The sequence below is a fragment of the Oncorhynchus nerka genome, linkage group LG8 (assembly GCF_034236695.1).
Source record: "Oncorhynchus nerka isolate Pitt River linkage group LG8, Oner_Uvic_2.0, whole genome shotgun sequence".
Taxonomy (NCBI): domain Eukaryota; kingdom Metazoa; phylum Chordata; class Actinopteri; order Salmoniformes; family Salmonidae; genus Oncorhynchus; species Oncorhynchus nerka.
Window position 1 is genome coordinate 69,789,199 of NC_088403.1, and position 20,807 is coordinate 69,810,005.

At 43.7% G+C, this 20,807-nt stretch overlaps 1 protein-coding gene across 1 annotated transcript in view; it reads left to right on the forward strand.

Annotated features, from left to right (window-relative positions):
- Nucleotides 1-12,082, forward strand: part of LOC135572793 (uncharacterized) — an 80,191-nt gene extending 68,109 nt beyond the window's left edge. Inside the window, exon 2 of the mRNA XM_065021213.1 lies at nt 11,787-12,082. Within this exon, the coding sequence (XP_064877285.1) occupies nt 11,787-11,834 (48 nt within the window). The 3' untranslated portion in view covers nt 11,835-12,082. The remainder of the gene's footprint in view (nt 1-11,786) is intronic.
- The last annotated feature ends 8,725 nt before the right edge of the window (nt 12,083-20,807 follow it).

Genomic DNA, 20,807 nt, shown 5'->3' on the forward strand with positions numbered 1-20,807 from the left:
CCCAGCCTGACCTCTTATACACTATATTAGGCCCAGCCTGACCTCTTATACACTATATTTAGGCCCAGCCTGACCTCTTATACACTATATTAGGCCCAGTCTGACCTCTTATACACTATATTAGGCCCAGCCTGACCTCTTATACACTATATTAGGCCCAGCCTGACCTCTTATACACTATATTAGGCCCAGCCTGACCTCTTATACACTATATTAGGCCCAGTCTGACCTCTTATACACTATATTAGGCCCAGCCTGACCTCTTATACACTATATTAGACCCAGCCTGACCTCTTATACACTATATTAGGCCGAGCCTGACCTCTTATACACTATATTAGGCCCAGCCTGACCTCTTATACACTATATTAGGCCCAGCCTGACCTCTTATACACTATATTAGGCCCAGTCTGACCTCTTATACACTATATTAGGCCCAGCCTTACCTCTTATACACTATATTAGGCCCAGTCTGACCTCTTATACACTATATTAGGCCCAGCCTGACCTCTTATACACTATATTAGGCCCAGCCTGACCTCTTATACACTATATTAGGCCCACACTATATTAGGCCCAGCCTGACCTCTTATACACTATATTAGGCCCAGCCTGACCTCTTATACACTATATTAGGCCCAGCCTGACCATACACTATATTAGACCCAGCCTGACCTCTTATACACTATATTAGGCCCAGCCCCTCTTATACACTATATTAGCCCAGCCTGACCTCTTATACACTATATTAGGCCCAGCCTGACCTCTTATACACTATATTAGGCCCAGCCTGACCTCTTATACACTATATTAGACCCAGCCTTACCTCTTATACACTATATTAGGCCCAGTCTGACCTCTTATACACTATATTAGGCCCAGCCTGACCTCTCATACACTATATTAGGCCCAGTCTGACCTCTCATACACTATATTAGGCCCAGCCTGACCTCTTATACACTATATTAGGCCCAGTCTGACCTCTTATACACTATATTAGGCCCAGCCTGACCTCTTATACACTATATTAGGCCCACACTATATTAGGCCCAGCCTGACCTCTTATACACTATATTAGGCCCACACTATATTAGGCCCAGCCTGACCTCTTATACACTATATTAGGCCCAGCCTGACCTCTTATACACTATATTAGGCCCAGCCTGACCTCTTATACACTATATTAGGCCCAGTCTGACCTCTCATACACTATATTAGGCCCAGCCTGGCCTCTCATACACTATATTAGGCCCAGCCTGACCTCTTATACACTATATTAGGCCCAGCCTGACCTCTTATACACTATATTAGGCCCAGTCTGACCTCTTATACACTATATTAGGCCCAGCCTGACCTCTTATACACTATATTAGACCCAGCCTGACCTCTTATACACTATATTAGGCCGAGCCTGACCTCTTATACACTATATTAGGCCCAGCCTGACCTCTTATACACTATATTAGGCCCAGCCTGACCTCTTATACACTATATTAGGCCCAGTCTGACCTCTTATACACTATATTATGCCCAGCCTTACCTCTTATACACTATATTAGGCCCAGCCTGACCTCTTATACACTATATTAGGCCCAGTCTGACCTCTTATACACTATATTAGGCCCACACTATATTAGGCCCAGCCTGACCTCTTATACACTATATTAGGCCCAGCCTGACCTCTTATACACTATATTAGGCCCAGCCTTACCTCTTATACACTATATTAGGCCCAGTCTGACCTCTTATACACTATATTAGGCCCAGCCTGACCTCTTATACACTATATTAGGCCCAGCCTGACCTCTTATACACTATATTAGGCCCAGTCTGACCTCTTATACACTATATTAGGCCCAGCCTGACCTCTTATACACTATATTAGGCCCAGTCTGACCTCTTATACACTATATTAGGCCCAGCCTGACCTCTTATACACTATATTAGGCCCAGCCTGACCTCTTATACACTATATTAGGCCCAGCCTGACCTCTATACACTATATTAGGCCCAGCCTGACCTCTTATACACTATATTAGGCCCAGTCTGACCTCTTATACACTATATTAGGCCCAGCCTGACCTCTTATACACTATATTAGGCCAGCCTGACCTCTTATACACTATATTAGGCCCAGCCTGACCTCTTATACACTATATTAGGCCCAGCCTGACCTCTTATACACTATATTAGGCCCAGCCTGACCTCTTATACACTATATTAGGCCCAGCCTGACCTCTTATATACACTATATTAGACCCAGCCTTACCTCTTATACACTATATTAGGCCCAGTCTGACCTCTTATACACTATATTAGGCCCAGCCTGACCTCTCATACACTATATTAGGCCCAGTCTGACCTCTCATACACTATATTAGGCCCAGCCTGACCTCTTATACACTATATTAGGCCCAGTCTGACCTCTTATACACTATATTAGGCCCAGCCTGACCTCTTATACACTATATTAGGCCCACACTATATTAGGCCCAGCCTGACCTCTTATACACTATATTAGGCCCACACTATATTAGGCCCAGCCTGACCTCTTATACACTATATTAGGCCCAGCCTGACCTCTTATACACTATATTAGGCCCAGTCTGACCTCTTATACACTATATTAGGCCCAGCCTGACCTCTTATACACTATATTAGGCCCAGCCTGACCTCTTATACACTATATTAGGCCCAGCCCAGCCTGACCTCTTATACACTATATTAGGCCCAGTCTGACCTCTCATACACTATATTAGGCCCAGCCTGGCCCAGTCTGACCTCTTATACACTATATTAGGCCCAGCCTGACCTCTTATACACTATATTAGGCCCAGCCTGACCTCTTATACACTATATTAGGCCCACACCTATATTACCCAGCCTGACCTCTTATACACTATATTAGGCCCAGCCTGACCTCTTATACACTATATTAGGCCCAGCCTGACCTCTTATACACTATATTAGACCCAGCCTGACCTCTTATACACTATATTAGGCCCAGCCTGACCTCTTATACACTATATTAGGCCCAGCCTGACCTCTTATACACTATATTAGGCCCAGCCTGACCTCTTATACACTATATTAGGCCCAGCCTGACCTCTTATACACTATATTAGACCCAGCCTTACCTCTTATACACTATATTAGGCCCAGTCTGACCTCTTATACACTATATTAGGCCCAGCCTGACCTCTCATACACTATATTAGGCCCAGTCTGACCTCTCATACACTATATTAGGCCCAGCCTGACCTCTTATACACTATATTAGGCCCAGTCTGACCTCTTATATACACTATATTAGGCCCAGCCTGACCTCTTATACACTATATTAGGCCCACACTATATTAGGCCCAGCCTGACCTCTTATACACTATATTAGGCCCACACTATATTAGGCCCAGCCTGACCTCTTATACACTATATTAGGCCCAGCCTGACCTCTTATACACTATATTAGGCCCAGCCTGACCTCTTATACACTATATTAGGCCCAGTCTGACCTCTCATACACTATATTAGGCCCAGCCTGGCCTCTCATACACTATATTAGGCCCAGCCTGACCTCTTATACACTATATTAGGCCTGACATACACTATATTAGGCCCAGTCTGACCTCTTATACACTATATTAGGCCCAGCCTGACCTCTTATACACTATATTAGACCCAGCCTGACCTCTTATACACTATATTAGGCCGAGCCTGACCTCTTATACACTATATTAGGCCCAGCCTGACCTCTTATACACTATATTAGGCCCAGCCTGACCTCTTATACACTATATTAGGCCCAGTCTGACCTCTTATACACTATATTATGCCCAGCCTTACCTCTTATACACTATATTAGGCCCAGTCTGACCTCTTATACACTATATTAGGCCCAGCCTGACCTCTTATACACTATATTAGGCCCAGCCTGACCTCTTATACACTATATTAGGCCCAGCCTGACCTCTTATACACTATATTAGGCCCAGTCTGACCTCTTATACACTATATTAGGCCCAGCCTTACCTCTTATACACTATATTAGGCCCAGTCTGACCTCTTATACACTATATTAGGCCCAGCCTGACCTCTTATACACTATATTAGGCCCAGCCTGACCTCTTATACACTATATTAGGCCCAGCCTGACCTCTTATACACTATATTAGGCCCAGCCTGACCTCTTATACTTATACCCAGTCTGGCCTCTTATACACTATATTAGGCCCAGCCTGACCTCTTATACACTATATTAGGACCAGCCTGACCTCTTATACACTATATTAGGCCCAGCCTGACCTCTTATACACTATATTAGGCCCAGCCTGACCTCTTATACACTATATTAGGCCCAGCCTGACCTCTTATACACTATATTAGGCCCAGCCTGACCTCTTATACACTATATTAGACCCAGCCTTACCTCTTATACACTATATTAGGCCCAGTCTGACCTCTTATACACTATATTAGGCCCAGCCTGACCTCTCATACACTATATTAGGCCCAGTCTGACCTCTCATACACTATATTAGGCCCAGCCTGACCTCTTATACACTATATTAGGCCCAGTCTGACCTCTTATACACTATATTAGGCCCAGCCTGACCTCTTATACACTATATTAGGCCCACACTATATTAGGCCCAGCCTGACCTCTTATACACTATATTAGGCCCACACTATATTAGGCCCAGCCTGACCTCTTATACACTATATTAGGCCCAGCCTGACCTCTTATACACTATATTAGGCCCAGCCTGACCTCTTATACACTATATTAGGCCCAGTCTGACCTCTCATACACTATATTATTAGGCCCAGCCTGACCTCTCATACACTATATTAGGCCCAGCCTGACCTCTTATACACTATATTAGGCCCAGCCTGACCTCTTATACACTATATTAGGCCCAGTCTGACCTCTTATACACTATATTAGGCCCAGCCTGACCTCTTATACACTATATTAGACCCAGCCTGACCTCTTATACACTATATTAGGCCCAGCCTGACCTCTTATACACTATATTAGGCCCAGCCTGACCTCTTATACACTATATTAGGCCCAGCCTGACCTCTTATACACTATATTAGGCCCAGTCTGACCTCTCATACACTATATTAGGCCCAGCCTGACCTCTTATACACTATATTAGGCCCAGTCTGACCTCTTATACACTATATTAGGCCCAGCCTGACCTCTTATACACTATATTAGGCCCACACTATATTAGGCCCAGCCTGACCTCTTATACACTATATTAGGCCCAGCCTGACCTCTTATACACTATATTAGGCCCAGCCTGACCTCTTATACACTATATTAGACCCAGCCTGACCTCTTATACACTATATTAGGCCCAGCCTGACCTCTTATACACTATATTAGGCCCAGCCTGACCTCTTATACACTATATTAGGCCCAGCCTGACCTCTTATACACTATATTAGGCCCAGTCTGACCTCTTATACACTATATTAGGCCCAGCCTTACCTCTTATACACTATATTAGGCCCAGTCTGACCTCTTATACACTATATTAGGCCCAGCCTGACCTCTTATACACTATATTAGGCCCAGCCTGACCTCTTATACACTATATTAGGCCCAGTCTGACCTCTTATACACTATATTAGGCCCACACTATATTAGGCCCAGCCTGACCTCTTATACACTATATTAGGCCCAGCCTGACCTCTTATACACTATATTAGGCCCAGCCTGACCTCTTATACACTATATTAGGCCCAGTCTGACCTCTTATACACTATATTAGGCCCAGCCTGACCTCTTATACACTATATTAGGCCCAGCCTGACCTCTTATACACTATATTAGGCCCAGCCTGACCTCTTATACACTATATTAGGCCCAGTCTGACCTCTTATACACTATATTAGGCCCAGCCTTACCTCTTATACACTATATTAGGCCCAGTCTGACCTCTTATACACTATATTAGGCCCAGCCTGACCTCTTATACACTATATTAGGCCCAGTCTGACCTCTTATACACTATATTAGGCCCACACTATATTAGGCCCAGCCTGACCTCTTATACACTATATTAGGCCCAGCCTGACCTCTTATACACTATATTAGGCCCAGCCTGACCTCTTATATACTATATTAGGCCCAGTCTGACCTCTTATACACTATATTAGGCCCAGCCTGACCTCTTATACACTATATTAGGCCCAGTCTGACCTCTTATACACTATATTAGGCCCAGCCTGACCTCTTATACACTATATTAGGCCCAGTCTGACCTCTTATACACTATATTAGGCCCAGCCTGACCTCTTATACACTATATTAGGCCCAGCCTGACCTCTTATACACTATATTAGGCCCAGTCTGGCCTCTTATACACTATATTAGGCCCAGCCTGACCTCTTATACACTATATTAGACCCAGCCTGACCTCTTATACACTATATTAGGCCGAGCCTGACCTCTTATACACTATATTAGGCCCAGCCTGACCTCTTATACACTATATTAGGCCCAGCCTGACCTCTTATACACTATATTAGGCCCAGTCTGACCTCTCATACACTATATTAGGCCCAGCCTTACCTCTTATACACTATATTAGGCCCAGTCTGACCTCTTATACACTATATTAGGCCCAGCCTGACCTCTTATACACTATATTAGGCCCACACTATATTAGGCCCAGCCTGACCTCTTATACACTATATTAGGCCCAGCCTGACCTCTTATACACTATATTAGGCCCAGCCTGACCTCTTATACACTATATTAGGCCCAGTCTGACCTCTCATACACTATATTAGGCCCAGCCTGGCCTCTCATACACTATATTAGGCCCAGCCTGACCTCTTATACACTATATTAGGCCCAGCCTGACCTCTTATACACTATATTAGGCCCAGTCTGACCTCTTATACACTATATTAGGCCCAGCCTGACCTCTTATACACTATATTAGACCCAGCCTGACCTCTTATACACTATATTAGGCCCAGCCTGACCTCTTATACACTATATTAGGCCCAGCCTGACCTCTTATACACTATATTAGGCCCAGCCTGACCTCTTATACACTATATTAGGCCCAGTCTGACCTCTTATACACTATATTAGGCCCAGCCTTACCTCTTATACACTATATTAGGCCCAGTCTGACCTCTTATACACTATATTAGGCCCAGCCTGACCTCTTATACACTATATTAGGCCCAGCCTGACCTCTTATACACTATATTAGGCCCAGCCTTACCTCTTATACACTATATTAGCCCAGTCTGACCTCTTATACACTATATTAGGCCCAGCCTGACCTCTTATACACTATATTAGGCCCAGCCTGACCTCTTATACACTATATTAGGCCCAGCCTGACCTCTTATACACTATATTAGGCCCAGTCTGACCTCTTATACACTATATTAGGCCCAGCCTTACCTCTTATACACTATATTAGGCCCAGTCTGACCTCTTATACACTATATTAGGCCCAGCCTGACCTCTTATACACTATATTAGGCCCAGTCTGACCTCTTATACACTATATTAGGCCCACACTATATTAGGCCCAGCCTGACCTCTTATACACTATATTAGGCCCAGCCTGACCTCTTATACACTATATTAGGCCCAGCCTTACCTCTTATACACTATATTAGGCCCAGTCTGACCTCTTATACACTATATTAGGCCCAGCCTGACCTCTTATACACTATATTAGGCCCAGCCTGACCTCTTATACACTATATTAGGCCCAGTCTGACCTCTTATACACTATATTAGGCCCAGCCTTACCTCTTATACACTATATTAGGCCCAGTCTGACCTCTTATACACTATATTAGGCCCAGCCTGACCTCTTATACACTATATTAGGCCCAGTCTGACCTCTTATACACTATATTAGGCCCAGCCTGACCTCTTATACACTATATTAGGCCCAGCCTGACCTCTTATACACTATATTAGGCCCAGTCTGGCCTCTTATACACTATATTAGGCCCAGCCTGACCTCTTATACACTATATTAGGACCAGCCTGACCTCTTATACACTATATTAGGCCCAGCCTGACCTCTTATACACTATATTAGGCCCAGCCTGACCTCTTATACACTATATTAGGCCCAGCCTGATCTCTTATACACTATATTAGGCCCAGCCTGACCTCTTATACACTATATTAGGCCCAGTCTGACCTCTCATACACTATATTAGGCCCAGCCTGACCTCTTATACACTATATTAGGCCCAGCCTGACCTCTTATACACTATATTAGGCCCAGTCTGACCTCTTATACACTATATTAGGCCCAGCCTGACCTCTTATACACTATATTAGGCCCAGCCTGACCTCTTATACACTATATTAGGCCCAGCCTGACCTCTTATACACTATATTAGGCCCAGCCTGACCTCTTATACACTATATTAGGCCCAGCCTTTTGGTTTTCCTAGATATGGATACTACATCCGATGGATCTGGATACAGCTTGAAAACCAATTTCTGCAGCATTAGTAAAGATGTGATCAATACATGTTGATGATTTCCTTCCTGTTCTGTTTCTAACTACCCTGGTGGGTTGACTGATAACCTGAACCAGGTTGCAGGCACTGGTTACAGTTTGAAGCTTTGTCTTGAGTGGGAAGCTTGATTAAAGCCAGTCAATATTGAAAATCACCCAGAAAATATACCTCTGTTGATATCACATAGATTATCAAGCGTTTCACACGTTATCCAGATACTGACTGTTAACACTCGGTGGTCTATAGCAGCTTCCCACCAGAATGGGCTTTAGGGGAGGCAGATGAACCTGTAGCCATATTACTTCAACAGTATTTAACATTATCCAGATACTGACTGTTAACACTTGGTGGTCTATAGCAGCTTCCCACCAGAATGGGCTTTAGGTGAGGCAGATGAACCTGTAGCCATATGACTTCAACAGTATTTAACATTACCCAGATACTGACTGTCTATAGCAGCTTCCCACCAGAATGGGCTTTAGGGGAGGCAGGTGAACCTGTAGCCATATTACTTCAACAGTATTTAACATTATCCAGATACTGACTGTTAACACTTGGTGGTCTATAGCAGCTTCCCACCAGAATGGGCTTTAGGTGAGGCAGATGAACCTGTAGCCATATTACTACAACAGTATTTAACATTACCCAGATACTGACTGGTCTATAGCAGCTTCCCACCAGAATGGGCTTTAGGTGAGGCAGATGAACCTGTAGCCATATTACTTCAACAGTATTTAACATTATCCAGATACTGACTGTTAACACTTGGTGGTCTATAGCAGCTTCCCTCCAGAATGGGCTTTAGGTGAGACAGATGAACCTGTAGCCATATTACTACAACAGTATTTAACATTATCCAGATCCTGACTGGTCTATAGCAGCTTCCCACCAGAATGGGCTTTAGGTGAGGCAGATGAACCTGTAGCCATATTACTACAACAGTATTTAACATTATCCAGATACTGACTGTCTACAGCAGCTTCCCACCAGAATGGGCTTTAGGTGAGGCAGATGAACCTGTAGCCATATTACTACAACAGTATTTAACATTACCCAGATACTGACTGGTCTATAGCAGCTTCCCACCAGAATGGGCTTTAGGTGAGGCAGATGAACCTGTAGCCATATTACTTCAACAGTATTTAACATGAGATCCTCCCTAATCTTTACAGGAATGTGGTTCTGAATATAAACAGCAGCACCTCCACCTTTGGCATTCCTGTCTTTTCTGTACATGTTATAACTGTTAGGTTCTAATTTTCAGTAAGTAAATAACTCACGGACACTAGAGAGACCAAGTCAAATTATTCCCAGAGGGTCGATACAGCTGTACCTCAGACACAGCTTCCCCCGAGGTGGTATTCATACCCCACTTTGGGTGGAGTCTCCTCCTTATCGCTAAGCATGGCATAATTATTGTTTAGCAGGGAACTAAGTGATATGAGCCTTCAACAGTTTCTCCCCTTATCAGTACTGTCACATGCAATCGTGTTCCCTGCTACAGCCCCTCCCAAGCCTCATGTCTCTTACCAGTCTCTATTCCCACTGGTCCGTATTCTAACAGTCCAGTCTCTATTCCCACTGGTCCGTATTCTAACAGTCCAGTCTCTATTCCCACTGGTCAGTATTCTAACAGTCCAGTCTCTATTCCCACTGGTCAGTATTCTATCAGTCCAGTCTCTATTCCCACTGGTCAGTATTCTAACAGTCCAGTCTCTATTCCCACTGGTCAGTATTCTAACAGTCCAGTCCAGTCTCTATTCCCACTGGTCAGTATTCTAACAGTCCAGTCTCTATTCCCACTGGTCAGTATTCTAACAGTCCAGTCTCTATTCCCACTGGTCAGTATTCTATTAGTCCAGTCTCTATTCCCACTGGTCAGTATTCTAACAGTCCAGTCTCTATTCCCACTGGTCAGTATTCTATCAGTCCAGTCTCTATTCCCACTGGTCAGTATTCTAACAGTCCAGTCTCTATTCCCACTGGTCAGTATTCTATCAGTCCAGTCTCTATTCCCACTGGTCAGTATTCTAACAGTCCAGTCTCTATTCCCACTGGTCAGTATTCTAACAGTCCAGTCTCTATTCCCACTGGTCAGTATTCTAACAGTCCAGTCTCTATTCCCACTGGTCAGTATTCTTAACAGTCCAGTCCAGTCTCTATTCCCACTGGTCAGTATTCTAACAGTCCAGTCTCTATTCCCACTGGTCAGTATTCTAACAGTTCAGTCTCTATTCCCACTGGTCAGTATTCTAACAGTCCAGTCTCTATTCCCACTGGTCAGTATTCTAACAGTCCAGTCTCTATTCCCACTGGTCAGTATTCTAACAGTCCAGTCTCTATTCCCACTGGTCAGTATTCTAACAGTCCAGTCTCTATTCCCACTGGTCAGTATTCTAACAGTCCAGTCCAGTCTCTATTCCCACTGGTCAGTATTCTAACAGTCCAGTCCAGTCTCTATTCCCACTGGTCAGTATTCTAACAGTCCAGTCCAGTCTCTATTCCCACTGGTCAGTATTCTAACAGTCCAGTCCAGTCTCTATTCCCACTGGTCAGTATTCTAACAGTATTCTAACAGTCCAGTCTCTATTCCCACTGGTCAGTATTCTAACAGTCCAGTCTCTATTCCCACTGGTCAGTATTCTATCAGTCCAGTCTCTATTCCCACTGGTCCGTATTCTAACAGTCCAGTCTCTATTCCCACTGGTCAGTATTCTATCAGTCCAGTCTCTATTCCCACTGGTCCGTATTCTAACAGTCCAGTCTCTATTCCCACTGGTCAGTATTCTTAACAGTCCAGTCCAGTCTCTATTCCCACTGGTCAGTATTCTAACAGTCCAGTCTCTATTCCCACTGGTCAGTATTCTAACAGTTCAGTCTCTATTCCCACTGGTCAGTATTCTAACAGTCCAGTCTCTATTCCCACTGGTCCGTATTCTAACAGTCCAGTCTCTATTCCCACTGGTCCGTATTCTAACAGTCCAGTCTCTATTCCCACTGGTCAGTATTCTTAACAGTCCAGTCCAGTCTCTATTCCCACTGGTCAGTATTCTAACAGTCCAGTCTCTATTCCCACTGGTCAGTATTCTAACAGTCCAGTCTCTATTCCCACTGGTCCGTATTCTAACAGTCCAGTCTCTATTCCCACTGGTCAGTATTCTATCAGTCCAGTCTCTATTCCCACTGGTCCGTATTCTAACAGTCCAGTCTCTATTCCCACTGGTCAGTATTCTTAACAGTGTGTTTCCTTCTCTCCTCAGAGTCCTCCCTCGGTGCCCAGTGGAGAAGCTTTTAGATGGTTCTTCTAGATGTCAGACCACAACCTCACTCCAAATGTGACCACAACCTCACTCCAAATGTGACCACAACCTCACTCCAAATGTGACCACAACCTCACTCAAATGTGACCACAACCTCACTCCAATGTGACCACAACCTCACTCCAATGTGACCACAACTTAATCTCAACATGACCACATTGGCACTTCTTCCCCTCCTCACTCAGACAGACAGAGCTCTTATACCTCCAAAACCATACCCAACTTGGAGACTTTACAGTCAGTGATCCAACCACGGTTGAATAGTGTGGTCTAACCACGGTCTAACCACGGTTGAATAGTGTGATCTAACCACGGTTGAATAGTGTGATCTAACCACGGTTGAATAGTGTGGTCTAACCACGGTTGAATAGTGTGGTCTAACCACGGTTGAATAGTGTGATCTAACCACGGTCTAACCACGGTTGAATAGTGTGGTCTAACCACGGTCTAACCACGGTTGAATAGTGTGATCTAACCACGGTTGAATAGTGTGATCTAACCACGGTCTAACCACGGTTGAATAGTGTGGTCTAACCACGGTTGAATAGTGTACCGTGTGGTCTAACCACGGTTGAATAGTGTGATCTAACCACGGTTGAATAGTGTGGTCTAACCACGGTTGAATAGTGTGATCTAACCACGGTCTAACCACGGTTGAATAGTGTGATCTAACCACGGTCTAACCACGGTTGAATAGTGTGGTCTAACCACGGTTGAATAGTGTGATCTAACCACGGTTGAATAGTGTGGTCTAACCACGGTTGAATAGTGTGATCTAACCACGGTCTAACCACGGTTGAATAGTGTGGTCTAACCACGGTTGAATAGTGTGGTCTAACCACGGTTGAATAGTGTGATCTAACCACGGTTGAATAGTGTGATCTAACCACGGTCTAACCACGGTTGAATAGTGTGGTCTAACCACGGTTGAATAGTGTGGTCTAACCACGGTCTAACCACGGTTGAATAGTGTGATCTAACCACGGTCTAACCACGGTTGAATAGTGTGGTCTAACCACGGTTGAATAGTGTGATCTAACCACGGTTGAATAGTGTGGTCTAACCACGGTTGAATAGTGTGATCTAACCACGGTCTAACCACGGTTGAATAGTGTGGTCTAACCACGGTTGAATAGTGTGGTCTAACCACGGTTGAATAGTGTGATCTAACCACGGTTGAATAGTGTGATCTAACCACGGTCTAACCACGGTTGAATAGTGTGGTCTAACCACGGTTGAATAGTGTGGTCTAACCACGGTTGAATAGTGTGGTCTAACCACGGTCTAACCACGGTTGAATAGTGTGATCTAACCACGGTCTAACCACGGTTGAATAGTGTGGTCTAACCACGGTTGAATAGTGTGATCTAACCACGGTTGAATAGTGTGATCTAACCACGGTTGAATAGTGTGATCTAACCACGGTTGAATAGTGTGGTCTAACCACGGTCTAACCACGGTTGAATAGTGTGGTCTAACCACGGTTGAATAGTGTGATCTAACCACGGTTGAATAGTGTGGTCTAACCACGGTTGAATAGTGTGATCTAACCATGATCTAACCACGGTTGAATAGTGTGGTCTAACCACGGTCTAACCACGGTTGAATAGTGTGATCTAACCACGGTCTAACCACGGTTGAATAGTGTGGTCTAACCACGGTTGAATAGTGCGGTCTAACCACGGTTGAATAGTGTGATCTAACCACGGTTGAATAGTGTGGTCTAACCACGGTTGAATAGTGTGATCTAACCACGGTCTAACCACGGTTGAATAGTGTGGTCTAACCACGGTTGAATAGTGTGGTCTAACCACGGTTGAATAGTGTGGTCTAACCACGGTCTAACCACGGTTGAATAGTGTGATCTAACCACGGTCTAACCACGGTTGAATAGTGTGATCTAACCACGGTTGAATAGTGTGATCTAACCACGGTTGAATAGTGTGATCTAACCACGGTTGAATAGTGTGGTCTAACCACGGTTGAATAGTGTGATCTAACCACGGTCTAACCACGGTTGAATAGTGTGGTCTAACCACGGTTGAATAGTGTGATCTAACCACGGTTGAATAGTGTGGTCTAACCACGGTTGAATAGTGTGATCTAACCAACCACGGTTGAATAGTGTGATCTAACCACGGTTGAATAGTGTGGTCTAACCACGGTTGAATAGTGTGGTCTAACCACGGTTGAATAGTGTGGTCTAACCACGGTTGAACCACGGTTGAATAGTGTGATCTAACCACGGTTGAATAGTGTGGTCTAACCACGGTTGAATAGTGTGATCTAACCACGGTTGAATAGGTTGAATAGTGTGGTCTAACCACGGTTGAATAGTGTGATCTAACCACGGTTGAATAGTGTGGTCTAACCACGGTCTAACCACGGTTGAATAGTGTGGTCTAACCACGGTTGAACTAACCACGGTTGAATAGTGTGATCTAACCACGGTTGAATAGTGTGGTCTAACCACGGTCTAACCACGGTTGAATAGTGTGATCTAACCACGGTCTAACCACGGTTGAATAGTGTGGTCTAACCACGGTTGAATAGTGTGGTCTAACCACGGTTGAATAGTGTGGTCTAACCACGAATAGTGGTCTAACCACGGTTGAATAGTGTGATCTAACCACGGTCTAACCACGGTTGAATAGTGTGGTCTAACCACGGTTGAATAGTGTGATCTAACCACGGTTGAATAGTGTGGTCTAACCACGGTCTAACCACGGTTGAATAGTGTGATCTAACCACGGTTGAATAGTGTGATCTAACCACGGTTGAATAGTGTGGTCTAACCACGGTCTAACCACGTTGAATAGTGTGATCTAACCACGGTTGAATAGTGTGATCTAACCACGGTTGAATAGTCTAACCACGGTTGAATAGTGTGATCTAACCACCACGGTTGAATAGTGTGGTCTAACCACGGTTGAATAGTGTGGTCTAACCACGGTTGAATAGTGTGATCTAACCACGGAATAGTGTGATCTAACCACGGTTGAATAGTGTGGTCTAACCACGGTTGGTTGAATAGTGTGGTCTAACCACGGTTGAATAGTGTGATCTAACCACGGTTGAATAGTGTGGTCTAACCACGGTTGAATAGTGTGATCTAACCACGGTCTAACCACGGTTGAATAGTGTGATCTAACCACGGTTGAATAGTGTGATCTAACCACGGTTGAATAGTGTGGTCTAACCACGGTTGAATAGTGTGGTCTAACCACGGTTGAATAGTGTGATCTAACCACGGTTGAATAGTGTGATCTAACCACGGTTGAATAGTGTGATCTAACCACGGTCTAACCACGGTTGAATAGTGTGGTCTAACCACGGTTGAATAGTGTGGTCTAACCACGGTTGAATAGTGTGGTCTAACCACGGTCTAACCACGGTTGAATAGTGTGATCTAACCACGGTTGAATAGTGTGGTCTAACCACGGTTGAATAGTGTGATCTAACCACGGTTGAATAGTGTGATCTAACCACGGTTGAATAGTGTGATCTAACCACGGTTGAATAGTGTGGTCTAACCACGGTCTAACCACGGTTGAATAGTGTGGTCTAACCACGGTTGAATAGTGTGATCTAACCACGGTTGAATAGTGTGGTCTAACCACGGTTGAATAGTGTGATCTAACCATGATCTAACCACGGTTGAATAGTGTGGTCTAACCTAACCACGGTTGAATAGTGTGATCTAACCAACGGTTGAATAGTGTGGTCTAACCACGGTTGAATAGTGCGGTCTAACCACGGTTGAATAGTGTGATCTAACCACGGTTGAATAGTGTGGTCTAACCACGGTTGAATAGTGTGATCTAACCACGGTCTAACCACGGTTGAATAGTGTGGTCTAACCACGGTTGAATAGTGTGGTCTAACCACGGTTGAATAGTGTGGTCTAACCACGGTCTAACCACGGTTGAATAGTGTGATCTAACCACGGTCTAACCACGGTTGAATAGTGTGATCTAACCACGGTTGAATAGTGTGATCTAACCACGGTTGAATAGTGTGGTCTAACCACGGTTGAATAGTGTGATCTAACCACGGTCTAACCACGGTTGAATAGTGTGGTCTAACCACGGTCTAACCACGGTTGAATAGTGTGATCTAACCACGGTTGAATAGTGTGGTCTAACCACGGTTGAATAGTGTGATCTAACCACGGTCTAACCACGGTTGAATAGTGTGGTCTAACCACGGTTGAATAGTGTGGTCTAACCACGGTTGAATAGTGTGGTCTAACCACGATTGAATAGTGTGGTCTAACCACGGTTGAATAGTGTGATCTAACCACGGTTGACTAGTGCGGTCTAACCACGGTTGAATAGTGTGATCTAACCACGGTTGAATAGTGTGGTCTAACCACGGTCTAACCACGGTTGAATAGTGTGATCTAACCACGGTTGAATAGTGTGGTCTAACCACGGTCTAACCACGGTTGAATAGTGTGGTCTAACCACGGTCTAACCACGGTTGAATAGTGTGATCTAACCACGGTTGAATAGTGTGATCTAACCACGGTCTAACCACGGTTGAATAGTGTGGTCTAACCACGGTCTAACCACGGTTGAATAGTGTGGTCTAACCACGGTTGAATAGTGTGGTCTAACCACGGTTGAATAGTGTGATCTAACCACGGTTGAATAGTGTGGTCTAACCACGGTTGAATAGTGTGATCTAACCACGGTCTAACCACGGTTGAATAGTGTGGTCTAACCACGGTTGAATAGTGTGATCTAACCACGGTTGAATAGTGTGGTCTAACCACGGTCTAACCACGGTTGAATAGTGTGATCTAACCACGGTTGAATAGTGTGATCTAACCACGGTTGAATAGTGTGATCTAACCACGGTCTAACCACGGTTGAATAGTGTGGTCTAACCACGGTTGAATAGTGTGATCTAACCACGGTTGAATAGTGTGGTCTAACCACTGTTGAATAGTGTGATCTAACCACGGTTGAATAGTGTGATCTAACCACGGTCTAACCACGGTTGAATAGTGTGGTCTAACCACGGTCTAACCACGGTTGAATAGTGTGGTCTAACCACGGTTGAATAGTGTGGTCTAACCACGGTTGAATAGTGTGATCTAACCACGGTTGAATAGTGTGGTCTAACCACGGTTGAATAGTGTGATCTAACCACGGTCTAACCACGGTTGAATAGTGTGGTCTAACCACGGTTGAATAGTGTGATCTAACCACGGTTGAATAGTGTGGTCTAACCACGGTCTAACCACGGTTGAATAGTGTGATCTAACCACGGTTGAATAGTGTGATCTAACCACGGTTGAATAGTGTGATCTAACCACGGTCTAACCACGGTTGAATAGTGTGGTCTAACCACGGTTGAATAGTGTGATCTAACCACGGTTGAATAGTGTGGTCTAACCACTGTTGAATAGTGTGATCTAACCACGGTTGAATAGTGTGATCTAACCACGGTCTAACCACGGTTGAATAGTGTGGTCTAACCACGGTCTAACCACGGTTGAATAGTGTGGTCTAACCACGGTTGAATAGTGTGGTCTAACCACGGTTGAATAGTGTGATCTAACCACGGTCTAACCACGGTTGAATAGTGTGGTCTAACCACGGTTGAATAGTGTGATCTAACCACGGTTGAATAGTGTGGTCTAACCACGGTTGAATAGTGTGATCTAACCACGGTCTAACCACGGTTGAATAGTGTGGTCTAACCACGGTTGAATAGTGTGATCTAACCACGGTTGAATAGTGTGGTCTAACCACGGTCTAACCACGGTTGAATAGTGTGATCTAACCACGGTCTAACCACGGTTGAATAGTGTGATCTAACCACTGTTGAATAGTGTGATCTAACCACGGTTGAATATTGTGGTCTAACCACGGTCTAACCACGGTTGAATAGTGTGGTCTAACCACGGTTGAATAGTGTGGTCTAACCACGGTTGAATAGTACGGTTGAATAGTGTGGTCTAACCACGGTTGAATAGTGTGGTCTAACCACGGTCTAACCACGGTTGAATAGTGTGATCTAACCACGGTCTAACCACGGTTGAATAGTGTGGTCTAACCACGGTCTAACCACGGTTGAATAGTGTGGTCTAACCACGGTTGAATAGTGTGGTCTAACCACGGTCTAACCACGGTTGAATAGTGTGGTCTAACCACGGTCTAACCACGGTTGAATAGTGTGGTCTAACCACGGTCTCAACAACTCCACTGATCATGATCCTTTCTTACTACTACTATACTAGTGGACTACACTACTACTATACTAGTATACTACAGTGGACTACACTACTACTATACTACTATACTACAGTGGACTACACTACTAGTATACTACAGTGGACTACACTACTACTATACTACTATACTACAGTGGACTACACTACTACTATACTACTATACTACAGTGGACTACACTACTAGTATACTACAGTGGACTACACTACTACTATACTACTATACTACAGTGGACTACAATACTACTACTATACTACAGTGGACTACACTACTAGTATACAAGTGGACTACACTACTACTACTATACTACAGTGGACTACACTACTACTACTATACTACAGTGGACTACAATACTACTACTATACTACAGTGGACTACACTACTACTACTATACTACAGTGGACTACACTACTACTATACTACAGTGGACTACACTACTACTATACTAGTGGACTACACTACTACTATACTACAGTGGACTACACTACTAGTATACTAGTGGACTACACTACTACTACTATACTACAGTGGACTACACTACTAGTATACTACAGTGGACTACACTACTACTACTATACTACAGTGGACTACACTACTACTACTATACTACAGTGGACTACACTACTACTACTATACTACAGCGGACTACACTACTACTATACTACAGTGGACTACACTACTACTACTATACTACAGTGGACTACACTACTACTACTATACTACAGTGGACTACACTACTACTACTATACTACAGTGGACTACACTACTACTACTATACTACAGTGGACTACACTACTACTATACTACAGTGGACTACACTACTACTATACTACAGTGGACTACACTACTACTATACTACAGTGGACTACACTACTACTACTATACTACAGTGGACTACACTACTACTACTATACTACAGTGGACTACACTACTACTATACTACAGTGGACTACACTACTACTACTACTACTACTATACTACAGTGGACTACACTACTACTATACTACAGTGGACTACACTACTACTACTATACTACAGTGGACTACACTACTACTATACTACAGTGGACTACACTACTACTATACTACAGTCGACTACACTACTACTACTATACTACAGTGGACTACACTACTACTATACTACAGTGGACTACACTACTACTATACTACAGTGGACTACACTACTACTACTATACTACAGTGGACTACACTACTACTATACTACAGTGGACTACACTACTACTACTATACTACAGTGGACTACACTACTACTATACTACAGTGGACTACACTACTACTACTATACTACAGTGGACTACACTACTACTATACTACAGTGGACTACACTACTACTACTATACTACAGTGGACTACACTACTACTACCATACTACAGTGGACTACACTACTACTACTATACTACAGTGGACTACACTACTACTACCATACTACAGTGGACTACACTACTACTATACTACAGTGGACTACACTACTACTACTATACTACAGTGGACTACACTACTACTATACTACAGTGGACTACACTACTACTATACTACAGTGGACTACACTACTACTATACTACAGTGGACTACACTACTACTACTATACTACAGTGGACTACACTACTACTATACTACAGTGGACTACACTACTACTATACTACAGTGGACTGCACTACTACTACTATACTACAGTGGACTACACTACTACTATACTACAGTGGACTACACTACTACTACTATACTACAGTGGAGTACACTACTACTACTATACTACAGTGGACTACACTACTACTACTATACTACAGTGGACTACACTACTACTATACTAGTGGACTACACTACTACTACTATACTACAGTGGACTACACTACTACTATACTAGTGGACCACACTACTACTACTATACTACAGTGGACTACACTACTACTACTATACTACAGTGGACTACACTACTACTATATTACAGTGGACTACACTACTACTATACTACAGTGGACTACACTACTACTACTATACTACAGTGGACTACACTACTACTACCATACTACAGTGGACTACACTACTACTACTATACTACAGTGGACTACACTACTACTACCATACTACAGTGGACTACACTACTACTATACTACAGTGGACTACACTACTACTACTATACTACAGTGGACTACACTACTACTATACTACAGTGGACTACACTACTACTATACTACAGTGGACTACACTACTACTATACTACAGTGGACTACACTACTACTACTATACTACAGTGGACTACACTACTACTATACTACAGTGGACTACACTACTACTATACTACAGTGGACTGCACTACTACTACTATACTACAGTGGACTACACTACTACTATACTACAGTGGACTACACTACTACTACTATACTACAGTGGAGTACACTACTACTACTATACTACAGTGGACTACACTACTACTACTATACTACAGTGGACTACACTACTACTATACTAGTGGACTACACTACTACTACTATACTACAGTGGACTACACTACTACTATACTAGTGGACCACACTACTACTACTATACTACAGTGGACTACACTACTACTACTATACTACAGTGGACTACACTACTACTATATTACAGTGGACTACACTACTACTATACTACAGTGGACTACACTACTACTACTATACTACAGTGGACTACACTACTACTATACTAGTGGACTACACTA